At 35.1% G+C, this 18,688-nt stretch overlaps 1 protein-coding gene across 1 annotated transcript; it reads left to right on the top strand.

Annotated features, from left to right (window-relative positions):
• Positions 1-307: 307 nt before the first annotated feature.
• LOC107554187 (adenosylhomocysteinase B) lies at positions 308-17,939 on the top strand. The gene is made up of 10 exons (XM_016236623.1): positions 308-448; positions 3,614-3,804; positions 4,920-4,995; positions 8,841-8,993; positions 11,397-11,509; positions 11,693-11,900; positions 13,267-13,354; positions 15,381-15,498; positions 16,862-17,056; positions 17,266-17,939. Exons 1-10 carry the CDS (start codon positions 421-423, stop codon positions 17,395-17,397), a joined length of 1,302 nt encoding a protein of 433 aa, XP_016092109.1. The 5' UTR covers positions 308-420; the 3' UTR covers positions 17,398-17,939.
• The last annotated feature ends 749 nt before the right edge of the window (positions 17,940-18,688 follow it).

Raw genomic sequence — 18,688 nt, 5'->3', positions numbered from 1 at the left:
TTTAAATTGAAATATTTATTTTAAAAAGCACCTTTCTTCTCACAAGCTCAGATCCGTCCTCATGATGTTAAATATTAGTAACACACAAAAGCAAGTTGAAACTTGTTACCTACTGGTATATTAACCGAGATCTCCACATTCCAAATGATATTACAAACCTTTAACCACCGTGGATTCTCATTGGCTATCGTAGGATCAAATGAACACGCCCACGATGGTTTATTTAGAGCGATAAGGCGGGATATATGTCGGCCAATGAGAAACGAGAGGCGGCATGATCTCATGAATATTACAACAACCGGTTTGTTCACGCTTATATTCAAGTTCACATAAGAAGTTACCTCCTTCTGCACTCTCTCGGGTCCACAGCAGGGCTCAAGACCAACCCATAGCAGGCTTACCTAACGACAGCACATCAAAATGTCAGAGAAGCTTCCATTCAAAGTTGGTTAGTATAAGTTTATTTGATTATTGACTTTAGACCATGCTCGATGCTGTTACAAAATCATGCAATCATGTTTTTACCGCCAATGCTAATTAGCTGATTCCACTCTGACGATTTCTTTCTAATAATCTCTCTTAATAGATTCTCTATGAACTATCAGATTCTCTGCGAAAGGGTGTTGGGTTGTATTTTTGAGCGAGCATGGATTGTTGCAGACCTTCAGTTGCTAGTGCTTCTGTATCACATGGCAGTGGAGGCGTCATTGTCAACGCTACCTTGCGAACCCACCCCCATAAAGTCACTGTTTGCGCACTTAATATGTCTAGTGTATTATTACAGCCATTTCATGGTTATTCACAAAGTAGTATATATGATTTTATATCTAACACCTGTCAAACAAGCTAGCGTGGTTCCATTCGGGAGACGTGAAGAAGAAAGTTTGGAAGTTGTAGTTTTTTGCGTGCACTGTAGAATCTCCTCCGTATGAGAGATCCTGCACTGCTGGACTACATTTCCCATAATGCAGTAGTCGAACGAGCCGCCACTTTTCGTTGATCGTAGTCGTTCACTTTTGCGAATCGGTTCTTTTGAACAGTTCGTTTGGTTCATAAAATGGCTCAGCTGCTCTTTACGTCATCACGTGGACCCTGACTCTTTTCAACGTTCAAATAAAGACTCTTTGTGAAGCGTTTCTGTTATTTATATTATGATCTCATACCTGTTCTTTTTTCTGTTTATTTAAAAAAAAAAAATTTTTCTTCATTATTATTATTTTTATTTATTTATTTTTACCTGTATTATTATTTATATAATACTGTATATTTTCTATTTCTTTTTTGTAGTTTATATTTGTTCAGTACCTTTATATTACATGTTGGAAATCAATAAAATAAAAATAAAAAACGTTAAAAAAAAACTTTTTTTTTTTTTTTTTTTTTACACGTTTGAAAATATTGCTGTCTAATAAGGTTTTTCAGTCATGTTTTATTAATAACTGTTAATAGCAATTTTATAAATCTCAGTCAGAACATAGTCATTTAGAGCCTAAATGTGATTTGCATATACATTAAACAACATTAAACTTAATTTACGGGCTGATTAATTTATTTATCTACTGACTGAAAAGTATTTGCACCGTTTACTTTTTAATAAAACTAGCTACGTTTCGTTTGCATGCTACTAAACGTCCTAAACACATTTCCAGTTCTTCTCAGTGAAACCCTCGGCTCACTCCAAATGGTTTTGTGAATCAGTCGATTCATTGAAAAGGTCCAGCTCAAAAGAACGGTTCCTCTGCAGTCTTGTGAACTTAGCAATTTTGTTGCTAAATTGAGCAACTTTTCAGACTACCCTAGCAACTTTTTCTTCCAAAAGCACCTAGCAACAAATTTAGCAATTTTAAACATTTATTTGGCAACTTTTAGCAACTTTTGATAAGGACTCCGACAATAAAAAGGCACACATTGTCCATCCAAATTACACAAAAAGAGGAAACCACAGATGCCTAGCAGTACACACATCACGAGAATTGAGTTAGCTGCTATTTGCAATTGTTCAATTTAATAATAATAATAATTGAATAATTTGATAATTGAATAATTGTTCATTTATGATACACTTTGTTAGTAGCTTGTACCTGCGATTGTTGATCAGTTAGTACACTGTAAGAACAATGGAAATCTTTCAGGACATTATCCATTATCCATCATCCTTTGTAACCCTGTAACCCGAAAACACAATGCGTAATTTAAAATACAGGTAAAAAAACCATTACGGAAAATTCTTTCATATTAACAGTAGATTGTGCCTTATTTTTACAGACTTTTCTTAGAGTGTAGCATACTAACTAACTACTAATACACTGCTTAAAGCATAATTGTTGAGAATGTGTAGAGTTTACGAGCTACTAAAAAAACGTAAATTTTAATCATTTAAAAATGTGTACGTTTTCAATAATTCAATGCATTTAAAAATACAGTTATTTATATTTTAATATTATATCATGCATATTATTTTAAAAACAAATCTAAATTAACATATATAAAATATATTTTTTGCTGAGGTTTGATGATGTGACAATTTTGCGTCGTGATTACGCAATGACGTCATTGAGCAATGACATCACAACGTCATTTAGCAACAAATCGACCTTCCTTTAGCAACTTTCTCTGAAAATTAGTTGCCAACACTGTTCCTCTGCCCGGGGTTGCCCAAAAATGAATACCATGCACTTAAAAGCTGTACCTTGAGTTAAGACAAAATTAAACGCACTACGTTCATATCTTCTCTGTTGTTTTTGCGTCGCGTTTATTCACACGTCAGCACAGTTATGGTGACCGTCTGGTGCAGATAAGACACAAGTAATTCATTAGTAAATCCAGCTGGACTTTGCTCCCTAGTCTTAGGAGATCAGAGTTCAGTTTTTCCAAATCAGTGAATGAAATGTCAAAGTGCACACTTATTTATTAATAGCCCATTCTGAAGGCACATTACAAGGTTTCCATGCTCATTGGAAAACCTGGAAGTAATAGTAGTGGGGAAATTATGGGAATTAGTAACATTTAAGTCATGGAAATGGGAAATTCATTTGGCTAAAACAGCATCTTCATGTTAAACTAAACAAATACTGTGAAATGTTGCCCTGATCTTGTTGTAGGTTAGTGGTCACTGTCAAAAATGTACATTTTTTTGTAATTACATATTTGTTTGGCTGCTGAATATTATGGCAGATGTGTTTTCCTCCATGTTTGCAGTTGTAATATCCCTGGTAATTAATTATAATCAGTGCATACTGAGAAATTAATATATTTTGGGTTGCCTATTGGTTGCTAAGTGTGCATATATCTTAGCAAGTGTGCATGCTAAGAAACCAAGCACCATCTCCTCAACCAGTTCAAGACATGTTAGGTATGTGGTTTTAGGTGTCATCTGTTGAATTCCTATTCTAGATGTCAAAATATGAGACTGACACCTCAAAGACTGCTTTAACTTGCATGTCATATTGGACATGTATGTTTCTTGGGATTTGTAGTTATTATTTAACTGTGCTCTCAAATGCTTGTGAAAAAGTTTAGACAATCTGTACTAGTTTGACTATTTAATTGAATCATTCTTTCCGTTTGCTGAATTGTTTTATGCATAATCTGTTGTAATTTTCTCCCTGTTCAGCTGACATCAGCCTGGCTGAGTGGGGACGTAAAGCCATCGACATAGCCGAGAATGAGATGCCGGGTCTGATGAAGATGAGGGAGCTCTATGGCCAGACCAAACCCCTGAAGGGCTCTCGCATCGCAGGCTGCCTGCACATGACTCTACAGACCGCTGTGCTCATTGAAACCCTGACCGCCCTCGGAGCTGAGGTGAGGATGCAAATGCAAAACCATTAAAGAAATAGTTATTACTCAAAAAAGGAATTTATATCTGCACTAAAAAATAGCATTTTGCGCTAGGCTTGTTGTTATTAGATTATGTACTGTCTTGGTATGGAAAAGAACTGCATTAGCAGTCTTTAAAATGTCATCAAATTCTCAATAGCTGCTTTAAAATTCTCCTTTTGAGTAAATAATGACAGAATTTTCATTTTGGAGTGGAATATTACTTTAAAACCATTAAAAGTAGGGTTTACATTTTTTTAATTCAGCAATTACTGAACGTGTAGTACTTCTTTGCTGCTACTAACAAAAAGTAATGGTGTTGCTATATGGTTTTCTGTGTCAGTAGCTTTTTCTTGTTGAAATAGATAAAAAATTTTACTATTTTATTAGTATTTCATATAAATACTTTTTTTTTAAAACTTTCTGTTCATCAAAGAATCCTGAGAAAAAAAGTCATGTTTTTTTTTGGGGGGGGACATGAAGCAGCACAACTGTTTGCAACATTGATAATCATAAGAAATGTTCCTTGAACAGCAAATCAGCATATTAGAATGATTTCAGAAAGATCATGTGACACTGAAGACTGGAGTAATTATGCTGAAAATTCAGCTTTGCATCACAGGAATAAATTACATTTTAAAGTAGATTACAATTGGAAACAGTTATTTTAAGTTGTATTAATATTTCACAATATTTACGATATTTTTGATTAAAAAATGCAGTCTTGGAGAGCATTAGTTTTTTTTTTTTTTTAAACGTTTTTTAAAAATCTTACTGACCCTGTATGCCATGGTATTCTTTGAAACATAAATACAATGTTTCATATTATTACAACATTATTCCATAATTTTATCATGGTATTACCACAGTACTTTGTTTGGAAAGGGAGAGTAGCGTTTCTTCACATTTTTCCTACTACTAGATGGCTAACCCTGCTGTCTGACTCGAATGCATCGTTCTTCTTATCCCCTATTTCCTCTGTCAAACTGGAATTTCCCAGCCCAAGGCCATATTTTATCCAAAAGGTTATGAAACTAATGAATGAAGTCTGTACAAGTCACATGATCTCATTCCTTCTCCTTGATCTCTGTGTGCTCCAGGTCCAGTGGTCCAGCTGTAACATCTTCTCTACGCAGGATCACGCAGCAGCAGCCATTGCTAAATCTGGCGTTCCAGGTAACAGGTGTTGGTGTGCTAGACTGCTGTAATCCTGCCCACTGTTTGCTCTAAAGCTGCGTAATCAAATCTAGATAAGGAGAACTCCGAGTGCTCCATGCTGGGTAAACCTAGAATCAGCACAAATGGGTTTATTCTTTAGATTTTTGAAGGACTAACATGCAAGAGTGTTCAACTTTATCAGCTTCATCATTCCAGCTTTCGGTTGATGAAAGACTTTTCCCAAGCAGTTTTTAAGCACTGAAACCTTGCAAGGGATACAAGCTAAATGGTTTTTAGTGGTAAAAATGTTCAACCTTTTATAAAAGATTGCGAAAACATTTGTCTGACAACATCAAACCGATTTTTAGCCTGTGCTTTTCCGGTTTCACATGTAAAATGCCTATTTTAAGTCTCTTCTTAGGCAGCGGCTTCAATGCTCCAATTAGCACAACATACACATAATATTGTAATAACACATTAATTCTAGGGATGCACGATATATCGGCCACCATATCGGTATCGGCCGATAAATGCTCATTTTTTCTGTTATCGGTATCGGCCCAATAAGAAAATTTGGCCGATATCTTAAAGCCGATAAATAATGCATTATTTCCTTCAGAGACACTTCAGATGCGCGCTGTTCGTTTGCAGCCTTTTGTGCAATTGTACGTTGTAATATTGTGTTTATATATGATGTATATCTGATTTATCTCACATAGAATGCATTTGGTTAAGTTAAAAGAGCGCTTCAGTTTACCAGTGATAAACTCAAACAGCAGTGCACAACATTAATAACTATGATTGGGAATGTCGTGTATATAACATTCTAATGAGAAAATTATTATAATAAAACATTGTGAATTCTATGGGTTTAGTTGCCGTGTTTCAGCGCGTTGTTATGGGAAGAGCGCATCCACAACAGGATCACACATTCTGACTATAGCACGCAATAACTGCATAATTTTGTACATATATAAGTTGTAATATTATGTTTATGTGGTATTAATATTAATCTCAGGATGCATTTCCTTGAATTAAATAAGCTGCCAGCAAAACGCTTCAGTTTACCATGTTCATTCAGCTCTTCAGCTTCAGCACGTGCAGCTCAAACGGCTGCTATTTAAAACAGTGGTATTAATTTGTTACTTTTTCAAAATCATTGATACATTATTAATAATAACAACCACTTGTATTTTTCTATTATTATTTTCATCAGCAATATGGTTTAGTAATTAAAATCATTTAATTATTGTCCGTGCAGAGGCTATTCCGTTTTATTGATCTATGGCGCATTCATTTTGATTCTTTACACGTGTAATGATGTCCAATGACTTGTTTGCATTATTTATGCATTATTTTATTTGTAAGACTTTTTTATGACTAAATTTGGTAATGGGAAAGTAAAATTATTTTTAAAACATACACCGTTCAAACTAGGCTGCTTATGTTGAAGTGTTCGGGATGTGGTTTTTAATGATGAGACATTTTTTGTAATCAGGCTCTCAAACAGTATATAAAAATTTGAATATAGATTTATCGGCCAACATTTCGGTTATCGGCTTTCAAAAATAAAGGATTATCGGTTATCGGTATCGGGCAAAATTTTCATATCGGTGCATCCCTAATTAATTCGATCTGTTTTTAGGTAGATTCAATTATTTGTCAATACTTTTAAGTATAGAATGAATTCTAAATATATTTATAATTGACATGTCGCTCGCTTTGTCTGCTGTCTTGGATGGATTTGTTTTTCTCTGATCACAGTGCATTATGAGATTGCCCTCTCCACAAAGGATAAGCCTAAGTGCAGTGCTGCCTAAGAACTTGGCCTTAAGAAGGTATTTTAGTTAGCGGCATAATTATGCTGACAGCCAGTTGTAATCGCTTTCGTGTCATGACTGTAATGCATTAGAATTCTGCTCACTAGTTCACTATTTAGTTATATTAGGAAATTTATTTAGACCTTTATACATTGGTTTTTTTTTTAGACTAAATTCCAGATGCAGCTTATAAGTTTGAATTAGTGTTAATGCAGACTTATTTTGATTGGCAAAAATGTAACGGCACAGTATTATCTGATATCTCAGTGACAGTAGCATGAATAACATGCACTACTGTTTAAAGGCTTGGGGGTCCGTAATATTTTTTTTTTAAATGTCTCTTATGCTCACTAAAGCTGTGTATATTTGATCAAAAATGCAGTGAAAACAATATTACAATTTAAAATATTTTCTATTGTAATATTTAAAAAAAATTTAATTTATTCCTGTGATCAAAGCTGAGTTTTCAGCATCATTACTCCAGTCTTCAGTCTCACATGATCCTTCAAAAATCATTCTAATATACTGATTTGCTGCTCAAGAAACATTTCATATCTTATTCTTGTCTTAGTGTTGGAAATGTATATTTAATTTTCTTAATAAAAAAATGTCAGGATGCTTAGAATAGAAATTTCAAAAGAACATAATTTATTTGAAATATAAATATTTTGTAACATTATAAATATTTTACTATCACTTTTAATTTTGAATAAAAGTATAAATATCTATTTAAAAAAATTACTGACCCCAAACTTTTGAATTGATTGGGTTGACTTTGCATTAATCTTTTCCAAACTTGGAAGTAATACAGCTTTATCGCATTTCATGTGAACCTAATTAATCTCATTTAGAGCTTTTTTTATACAGTCAATGATTTAGAGTGATGACAGTAGGTGGTTGTTACTTGCATCCATTGCTTATGTAACAGATTTTCTCAACTAAATGTTATACCTGCTAGTAGGGCTGCACAATTAATCAAATTTCTAATCGCAATTACAATTATGGATGCCACAATTACGTAATCGTTCAAAGCGGCAATTAATCGTACAAAGTCCACTTATGTTATTCTGCACGCTTAAGATATGTTTTTTTCTTTCTACATGTTATCTTAAGGGTTTTTCCATTGTTTTAGTTTTAGTATAACATTATAATAGCGTTCATATTTTCACTTTTTTTATAATTTAAAGAAGAAACCAATCCGATGTATATTTGACATTTGAGGCTTAATACTATAGAAAAGCACTAACACGGTGTCTACACCGGACGTGACTGTTGTCGTGTCGCGCCGCAACAGCTAAAGTCTGTCTACACTGGACGCGACAAAGAGACCATTGAAAATCATTTGAAATTTGTGTCAGTACGTCATAAATAGAACGCAGCAGCAGTTTACTGTCGGGAATTTGTCGCGCCGCATCCAGTGTAGACAGCATAAAATAGTATTTTGTCGGGTCGTGCCGCGCCACTCGCGTCCGGTGTAGACACGGTGCAAGAGTTTTTCAGTTAGTGTTTTCAGCTTGTTTATTTTCATATAAAAATATGGCATGCAGTTGCATCAAACAATGGTATAAACATCATTCAATGTAAATTGTGATAATCGTAATTAATAATCGCAATTACAATTTCAAGGGAATAATCGACAGTTTTGCCATAATGGTGCAGCCCTACCTGCTAGGAAATAATGCCACATTAAAACTATCAAACCTATTTCAAGCTTGTTGTGGTTCTAAAATGAGCAGATTTTCAGCTATTGACAACATTCTCTCCACATTGCACCTTACTCGGGCAAAGAACCATTTACTTGTAACATTTTTTAACTTGCCTTTACATTTATTCATGTCAAATTAAATCTGTAAATATTTTTGGGATGTGAGGCAGGTAAATATGAAATAGGATTTTTGAAAATAAAATCACAAAGCACAAACTTTGCAAACCCAGTGGTGACCAGTTCATCCTTTTCAGGAATATCTGTAGCAGCCAGTCACACAATTATGATGCTTATATCGGTGTCTAATGTGTGTGTGTGTTGTTTGTGCTGTATTGTAGTGTTTGCCTGGAAGGGAGAGACCGATGAAGAGTATGTGTGGTGCATAGAGCAGACCATCTACTTCAAGGATGGTCAGCCTCTCAACATGATCCTGGACGACGGTGGAGACCTGACCAATTTGGTGCACACGAAATACCCCAAACTGCTTGCAGGTATAATGTAGTCTGTTTGTTCGGTCATTGTCTACTCACACTCATCCTAACAGCCAGAGGTCATGAAGAGTCATTCAGACTACTCGTATAAGTACTGTTTAATTTCATTGCCTCAGTTACTATCATTGTCTGGATTTCTGTGGCTAGTAATGACAGTACTTCTGGCCTGCTGATGCTCCTCATTAAGTTGTATTGTACTGCTGTTTAATGGCCACTAGGAGGCAGGCTAATCTATGATCAAGCTGTTCCATTCTTAACCCAGCAAAGCAAGCAAGCATTATAATATAGTACTCACAAAAGGATTCAGAGGTATTGGTTGTTTTATTTGACAGAGAGTGGAGGTCACGTGACGTTAGTTTTACTCTATAGTGAAGACATGTGGTGTTAGTTTTATGCTATAAATGTCAAATTTTAATAGGTCAGATTTATGAGACTGCTCTTTTTGACCTCTGACCTTTGGTAGGGTTAAGTATCTGGGCTGGTAACACAAAGGTCAGCTCTCTGATCCTATGTAGGGGCCTGTGAACTGAAGAACTGTTGAAATAATACAACGTTTTTAACCAGTTTGCTCATGGATTCCTGCAGGTAGTGAACTGTAGATGGCACTGGATATCAGGCTTGCCACGTTAGACGGTGCTGACGGTAGGGTTGGGTATTGTTTGAATTTTATCGATTCCGATTCTGCTTATCGATTCCGATTCCTAGTTTCGATTCCAATAAGATAAAAAATCCAATATATAAAAAATTTAGATGTCAAACATTTATTCGGTCTTTTTACAAAGCATTCTGTTGCAGCTGAATAACACGAGCAAATATCTGCAGCCTACAGAACACTGCAAGAGGAATTTTGCCTATGCTTTAAAAAAAAAAATACCACAGCAAAAACAACTAGATTTAATATAAATTTCAAATATTAAAGTGTTAAAGACAAGTAAACAGTCAGTAATAAGATGGGAACAAACAAATCAATTAGCAATAGCATAAATAAATACAACTGAACAAAATTTCAGGTACAGAAACTGTAATTAAAAGTTTAAAAACTGCATAGTTTTCTTTTCATAAATAAATAAAATATAGATTAATCAATTAAAGTTATTAAATATATTCACTCAAGATCAGTCAATGATTTTCTTTTGTTCTTTGATTAACATTAATGACAGGCAAAACTGTCTGTGTTTATGATGATATACTGACGTAGTTTTCTGCATATTGGTCGACAAATATGAAAGAAGTCCGTTTTCGGCCGGAACAACCTTTTCTACAGTGGTTACTCTGTGCTCGCGCTTGCGCTTCGTGTGCGCTGCACGCAAACAGGGCGCAAGTTCTTTCCGTTCCTGCACTTAAATAGTTTTTAATCACATTAAAATGCGAATGCAGGAATCGTTAAGCAGAATCGAAATGCACGCGTCTTATCGAATACCCGGTTCTTGGAAATTTGGAACCGGTTTTCAATACCCAACCCTAAGCAACACCGGTTACGTCACTTGCCCACCGACCCCCACTGTCGTTTAGATTTTTTTTATAGTAATAAAAATAATTTAGTTCAGCAAAAGAACAGACACTACAATTAAAAACTGAACGTGGATACTCAATGCAGCGTGCCGTATGACAGTCGCATCACAGATCAGATTTAATTTCTCCAGTGCGGAGAGTGAGTCCAGCTGACTGACAAGAAGAGTGAGGTGATGTGAGACAGACAAGACGATGGCGGATGATTTCGTTTCGAAATGAAATGCAAAAGTGCCTGTTCGGCAGTATTTTAAAATATGAAAAGCCTGTTGACTTTTGCCGTTTATCTAAGTTGATTTTGTACGTTTTTTTTAAACATTCGTTTCTTATTTAATTGGTTCCACAGTGTTTGCTGATTTTTACTTTATTTAAACTGTGTCATTTATTTATTTTATTTGACATCAAGGTGTATGCCGTGCCTCCAAGCTTTCTTACTCGTTTTGCTAATAAAAGTTCTACGTTTCTTATTTATTTGGTTATATATTATACTTGTTTACTCATTTCCAGTATTATATACCTATTTAAACTTTATGTAAGTTATTTGTTATTTTATATTAGGCATAGCCTGCCCTATAACATGGTGTATTTTTATTCGTTTTGTTAATAAAATTCTATGTTTTATATATAGGCTAAAGTGAGTTTGACGTTGTATATTGTTGTTGCATTGAAGCCGAATTGAAGCTAATTCTTGGATTTGATTCGGTCTTGATTAAGATTAATTTGATTCATTCTTGGTCTTGGATTTGATTCGGTCACACCAGTGAGGGTCAAGCTAACCTACACAAATTTAATTTTTAACTTGTAAGTTCAACATTCCTTCCAATCAGATGCACTGAGCAGAATTTTCTGGGTCTTTAATATTTGCAAAATGTTTCTTTGTGGTTTATCTCTTAGGAATCAAGGGCATCTCTGAGGAGACCACCACAGGAGTTCACAACCTCTACAAGATGTTGAAGAAAGGGGAACTGAAAGTTCCTGCCATCAATGTCAACGACTCCGTTACCAAGGTAGCCTTTTATTACCAGAATATAATATCATTACATGGTGTTGTCCGGTTATTCGCTGTCATCATTTCATGGTCTGTTTTGTTCACAGACAAATGTGAGCATTTATGCTTGGTTCTAATATTATATGGCTGTTGTAAATGAAAGTATTTATTTGAGAATGACTTATTCTCCCACTCCCTTCAGAGTAAGTTTGACAACCTGTACGGCTGCCGTGAGTCTTTGATTGACGGCATCAAGCGTGCCACAGATGTGATGATTGCCGGTAAGGTGGCAGTGGTAGCCGGGTACGGTGACGTCGGTAAGGGCTGCGTTCAAGCCCTGCGAGGGTTCGGTGCCAGAGTCATCGTCACTGAGATCGATCCCATCAATGCTCTGCAGGCGGCTATGGAGGGTATGTTTTGTGTGTGTGTGTGTGTGTGTGTGTGTGTTCCATTCCTTTCCTTCTCGCCCCATTTTGGTGTCTGCATCAATTTGAATTTACAAAATTGATTTTATATAGAAAGCATATTAAATGCAAGTAAAGTGTCTATTTTAATGTTTCAGAATAAAATGTCAAAATATGGGAATAAAATATAAGTAATGTTTCATTATCATTCATTCAGCATAACCGATATATTAATGTAAAAATGAAACGATATACTTATTCTGACCTGTACTTATTAAAATATATAAAAGAATAAAGTGATCATACTAAATTGTATTATATTTTAAATGATTAAAAGCTTCTTGCTGACAAATGGGAAAACCTAGTGGTTTGAATGATAGTGGCAAAGACTGATAAAGATTTAAAATGACAGTTTAATATTAGTTTTTGGGGGCTGCATTGTGATCCTTAAATAAAGTCTTATTAATGTCATCAAATAATAATACTGACAAGATTTTTGTTATACAAACTGTTGTTACACTGATTTTTTTTATGGTAAAATGTGTGATAGTCATTATTTTTTTACCTGAAAAATAAAATTAAAACTGATTTAAGAGGATAAATTAAAAAAAATGTAAAGGCATTTTAATCTTTTTTTTATTTTTTATTATTATTATTATTTTTTGCTTTGATGCTTTTCATCTTTTGCTTTTCGTCTTTGACGCTTGTATATAAAATGTATATTTATTTGTTATTTAGCCTACTTTATTAGTAGTAATAGTATAAATAATAATCTCTTACACTATGTATATATTAGAAAGGTTTCTTGAGCGGCAAATTAGCATATTAGAATAATTTCTGAATATATATATATTAAATATATATATATATAAAAATGAATGAAAGTGACATGTGGCCAAGTATGGTGACCCATACTCAGAATTAGTGCTCTGCATTTACCCATCCAAAGTGCACACACACAGCAGTGAACACACACAAACCGTGAACACACACCCGGAGCAGTGGGCAGCCATTTTTTTGCTGCGGCGCCCGGGGAGCAGTTGGGGGTTCGGTGCCTTGCTCAAGGGCCCCTTAGTCGTGGTATTGAAGGTGGGAGAGAGCGCTGTACATTCCCCCCCCCCCCCTACAATCCCTGCCGGTACGAGACTCGAACCCACAACCTTTGGGTTATGAGTCCGACTCTCTAACCATTAGGCCATGACTTATATATATATATGAACCAACCTATTATGAACCAACAGTATTTTTAAGCAGCTATTTTTGGAAAGTTGTTGTAACTACTTGCCAGGCTAGTTTCAGAAAAGTTGATTATTTTATTTATTTGTATTTTTTTGGCTGTCTGATTGCCTTGCATTTGACTCTTGTTACTCAGGCTATGAGGTGACCACCATGGATGAGGCCTGCAAAGAAGGAAACATCTTTGTGACCACCACTGGCTGTGAGGACATTATCTTTGGCAGGTTTGTATGGCATTAATCAAACATGAACCAACTATCAGATGTCAAGCTAGAATGTGTGTTGTACTGCTTTTAGTGTCCCCTCAAAAACTGAGAAAATTTTATTTCTGATTTCAATTCGAGTTCCGTAATAATACTTTTAGTTGTTTATGATGGACCAGATGGAACATATTTCAAGAACGATTCTTGTAGCAATGTCAGCAGCCTTTTGCCCAATGATGGTCACTTTTGATTTCAACAGGGAAGTAATAAATCAAAATTATTTATGGTACAACAGGTTATTACTCAATCAAATTTATTGCATCTAGCAACATTAATGTCTTTATATTACCTTAGCCTCTCAGGCTTAGTTTGTCTCAGTAATGTAAAAATTATGGGTTACTGTGGACGGCTCACTTGTGCATGTTATTTCAAAGAAAAAAATGTGTTTGTAATCTTAAGTCAAAGTGTAAGATGTTTGCTAGTAGCCATATAGCTATTTCGGCAAGAGCAGTTTTGGCTCCAAATGCCTGCTTTTCATAATCTTATCAATTCTAGATGTATATTCAATTCTAGTCTGCACTATGTTTGTACTTTCTTCTGCACTGGAAGCTCCTGTCGTCAAGTCAAATTCCTTGTGTGTGTAAACAAATCAAGATATATATATATATACTTACCAAGACTGTATTTGTTGGATACATAATAATAGTTTATTATTATACTAATATTATTTATACTAATTAATATTGTTCAAAAGTTTTTCTTCAAAAAGTTTTAAACATAGTCTCTAGTTCAGGTCTACATTTATGTGTTCAGAAATTCAGTATAAACAGTAATATTGTGAAATGTTATTAAAATAACTGTACTATATAAAATGCAATTTATTCCAGCATCAAGTGTCACGTGATTCTTCAGAAATTGTTCTAATATGCTGAGTTGCGGCTCAACAAACATTTATTATTATTATCAAAGTTGAAAATGCCGCTTTTGATCAATTTAATGCACCCTTGCTGAGTAAAAAAAAACAAAAACACTGTCAAATACAGACACCAAACTTTTGAACGTTAGTGTATTAATATTTATTTACGTTACACCCTCATGGTGTTCACACTCCAGCATTCAAACACAGTCTGACAAGTTGGACATCTTGCTAAAATCATGAATTGAATTCTCACACTACGCCAACTGCTTATAAGGATGTCATCCGGCACAGCGTGAAAGCTGGTCAACAATGAATCCTTTCAACATGGTGAAGTGGGGTTTCTGCTCGTAGCAGGCAGGGAGATTCATGTGCGGGGGAAGGACCCCCAGACCTGCAATCAAACATGCACAGCGTGAGATCTGGCCTGAGCCTGCTACATTATGCAGCGCTCGCTTGAGTTTGGTGTGCATATGCACGCAGTTCTGTGCTTATCTGACGGTTAAATGCAGAGGTGAGCGGGCTGGTGGGTTCTGATGGGGTGGGGGCCTCTGTGATAAATGGTCGGGATGAGGACATGCAGGGGCCAGTGGAGCACAGCTGCTGTTTGGTATTATCTACAGATGTGAGAACTGTCTTCGATTCTCTGGTAGTTTTCAGAGCTGATGGTACATGTTTAAAGGCTGGCAATCTGCGTATGTCTGTCTGGCACCAGTTAAGAAAATGCAATCCAGAAATGGTTGAGGTGAAATATTTTGAACCTACATTTTTGCTTCAGCCTTGATTGCTTAGAAACCTAATTGCCCACCTCTCCTCAAAAAGCCGCATGATTTGAGGCGTCATTCATTGGCTGAGGAATAAAAGATTCAGGATGGGTTACTTGTCAAATATAATATATTACGGTTAGCGGTTTGTTCAAAATGCCAAGGCAAACATCACTAATTTAGTTAATGTTGGTTGACCATTGTTCTAGATAATTGTTCTCTTTTTTTCTTCTTTTTTTTGTGATTTGTTTCAGCTTTTACTTGCTTGTGAACAGAATTTTGTGCCAAAAGCTGGTTGAAATCGTTCCTCAACTGGAAATGTTGGTCAGGTAGTGTAAACATCATGTTTTTTTTTTCTTTCTCACAGACACTTTGAGCAGATGAAGGATGATGCTATTGTCTGCAACATTGGCCACTTTGACTGTGAGATTGACATGAAGTGGCTCAATGAACATGCAGCGAAGAAAATCAACATCAAACCTCAGGTGCAAGATTGATGACTTGAGTGTTAGATTTGAAGCAATTAAGTAATGATAATGAAATATTTTTATGATTTAGTAATAGTTTTAGGAGAAAGATCAGAGTACTTTTTAAAAAAAAAAAAAGAAAGTTTTTACTTTTCAACAAAAGATTGTTTTTTTCATAACTGAAGCAAATTTGTTCGATTTTTTTTCATTGTTGTGTTTGCTTGTGTTGTGAAGCACTTTGAGAAAGCAATTTTTAAAGGCGCTATAAAAATTTATTTATTGTTATTATTTACTAATGCTAATGAAATAATATTTCATGATTTGTTCATTTTAGGGAAAAGATTACTTTTAGATTACTTTACTTTTCAGTATTTGTTTTTTATGTATTAATAATTAAATATTTAATTTAATAATGAGTACCTAGGAGAAAGCATAATGTTGGAGGAATATATATATATATATATATATATATATATTTATATAAGCACTTGATATGTGGAGGTATATATATATATATATATATATATATATATATATATATATATGTGTGTGTGTGACCCTGGACCACAAAATCGGTCATAAGGGTCAAAGCTGAATAAATATGCTTTCCATTGATGTATGGTTTGTTAAGATAGGACAGGATTTGGCCGAGATACAACTATTAATGGATTTTAATAAAAAATCGCCTTTAAAGTTGCCCAAATTAAGTTCTTAGCAATGCGTATTACTATATTTAGTATATTTGATATAGGAGATTTACAAAATATCTTCATGGAACATGATCTTTACTTAATATCCTAATGATTGTTGGCATAAAAGAAAAAATCTATAATTTTGACCCATACAATGTTTTTTTAGGCTATTACTAAAAATATACCCCAGCGACTTAAGACTGGTTTTGTGGTGCAGGGTCACATATTATATATAAATATATATATATGCTAAATTGAAGCCTTCTTTTAAAAACACTAACTTTATAATTCGTTTTATTCATTTGAATAGATTTTTTTAATACATGCACATATATATATTTTTATACAGCACAATGTTCATCTAGTGTTGTTTGTTTGTTCTTTTATAAATAAATACATTGCTTGCTCGCTTGCTAATCCATCACAAACCCCTAGTTGGGAAATCCTACTTAAAATTTGAATTCAAATGCAAATGAAAAAATGCCATGAATTCAAAACTGACAACATTTGTTTTCTAAATAAACAGTCCAGGTCTTATTGTGAATGATTAGCCAGTACTTTGGATTTTTTTATTTTTTTTTGCAGACACATCACCAAACACCAAAATCTTGCTTTTGAATGCCCTGCTTTCTGACCCAAGATGGTCAACTCTGATCTGACTCTGGCTAACTCTCCGCTCTTTTATACAGGTTGACCGTTTTCGCATGAAAAATGGCCGCCACATCATCGTTTTGGCTGAGGGGCGTCTGGTCAACCTGGGCTGTGCCATGGGCCATCCGAGCTTTGTGATGAGCAACTCATTCACCAACCAGGTCCTTGCCCAGATTGAGCTGTGGACCAACACCAGCAAATACCCACTGGGTGTTTACTTCCTGCCAAAGAAGGTACAGTAGCTTTGTGTAGACTTTTATTACAGATGGTATTGTCCAGTAATATGCACATTTTTCATGAATGTCTTGTGATTTTAAGAGTGTAAAAGGTTTGCAAGCTTACTTAAAAACAAGGTGCAGATCGAAGCAGGGAAGCTTAACCGATGATTATCAGAATATTTGAGATGTATTTATTCCTCACTATGTCCTTTGTGCATGTGTAGCTGGATGAGGAGGTGGCTGCCGCACACTTGGACAAGCTTGGCGTCAAACTGACTAAACTGACAGAGAAGCAAGCCAAATATTTGGGTCTGCCCTGTGACGGTCCCTTCAAAGCGGACCACTACCGCTACTAAGTAGCTTTGACCAATCGCAGCTTCAGCTGTGGATGAGGACGGACTACACTATCATTAGCAGCTGTGCCAGTTACCTTTACGGCCATAATAGTGCTTAATCGTGTCTCACTCTCATCACGAGTGCCTGCGAGCTCTCCCCAACACCTTTTTGCATTGATATCGAGTGCAACGCTAACTTGTGAACACATTGTCACTTGCTCGTTTGCATTCCCTGTTTTATTATACGGTTATGTTAAAACACAATTCTTCCATTTAGGTCAGTTATTTGATGCCCCTCAATAAATGAACATGCTGGGACGGTTTGGTTCTTCCATGTCTTACTTTGAAGTGATTCCAGTTTGTTAGGTAACTATTAATAGAGCGAGGCTTGCCCGCTTAGGCCATGCATACTTTTGTAAACCCATCAAAGTAATGACACTATGGAAAAAAGTATCATTTCTCTGTTAGCAGGCTGTGAGTTTGAGTGGGTCTGGGTAGCTTGTCCTGTTTTATTACATCCACTCGTGAAGACCTGATGAAATAAATGTGGTGTTTGACTGTAACTTGTTCAGGTGTTAAACCTTCATTTCAGCCCATCATTAAGAGACTGTGGATCTCACCTGGTCAGATCCAGAAAAATGAGTAGTAATTTATCAATATTGCTATTGCTCATACATGAGCTTAAGGATCTGAATGAACGCCTAAGCCCATGTATTAAACTTCAGTCGTTTTGTTACCGACATAAATGATTCCTCAAATGAATATGATAATTGATTAAATGGACAAAAATGTCTTCACTAGCTCTGTCTTGGGATCTTACCGAGATTTGGGGGACTTTTTTTTCCACTCGAGGGATAGTAAGCAATGCCATAACCAAACGGAGCATACTAGTAACTGCCAGTGTTATTGTTAACTAAAGCACTTCAAAATCATTTTTGTTAACTGAAATAAAGCTAAAATAAAATATATTAGATGGAAAAACTTAAATGAAGATTATAAATATTGACTTGAAACTTACTGAAGCAAGTTTAATTCGAACTAGAATAATTACTAAAAACAAAACCGAAATGAACATAAATTAAAACTAAATAAACTACTAAATATGATGAGTATATTATTGATTTGATTAATATTAAAATTCATAATAAAAAATTTAAAAGCTTATTCAAATATAGTATATAAATGTAGTTAACATAGTTAGCAACATAGTATATAAATGTTGCTAAAATAATACTGGTAACTGCATGACACCCTATAAAGACTCTTAGCAACAGCCTGCATCAAGGCAGTGGGTTTCGCACAGACAAACACT

The sequence above is a fragment of the Sinocyclocheilus grahami genome, unplaced genomic scaffold (genome assembly GCF_001515645.1).
Source record: "Sinocyclocheilus grahami isolate Dianchi unplaced genomic scaffold, SAMN03320097.WGS_v1.1 scaffold493.1, whole genome shotgun sequence".
Lineage (NCBI taxonomy): Eukaryota > Metazoa > Chordata > Actinopteri > Cypriniformes > Cyprinidae > Sinocyclocheilus > Sinocyclocheilus grahami.
The sequence above is the reverse complement of the archived record's forward strand: the minus strand, read 5'-3'. Positions and strand labels throughout refer to the sequence as shown.

Excerpts from the sequence above, each read along its gene's own strand:
- LOC107554187 (XM_016236623.1), top strand. The coding sequence starts at position 421 with ATGTCAGAGAAGCTTCCATTCAAAGTTG. Across the intron at positions 8,994-11,396 it reads ATACCCCAAACTGCTTGCAG|GAATCAAGGGCATCTCTGAG; the intron begins GTATAATGTAGT and ends TTTATCTCTTAG. Across the intron at positions 11,510-11,692 it reads TCAACGACTCCGTTACCAAG|AGTAAGTTTGACAACCTGTA; the intron begins GTAGCCTTTTAT and ends CACTCCCTTCAG.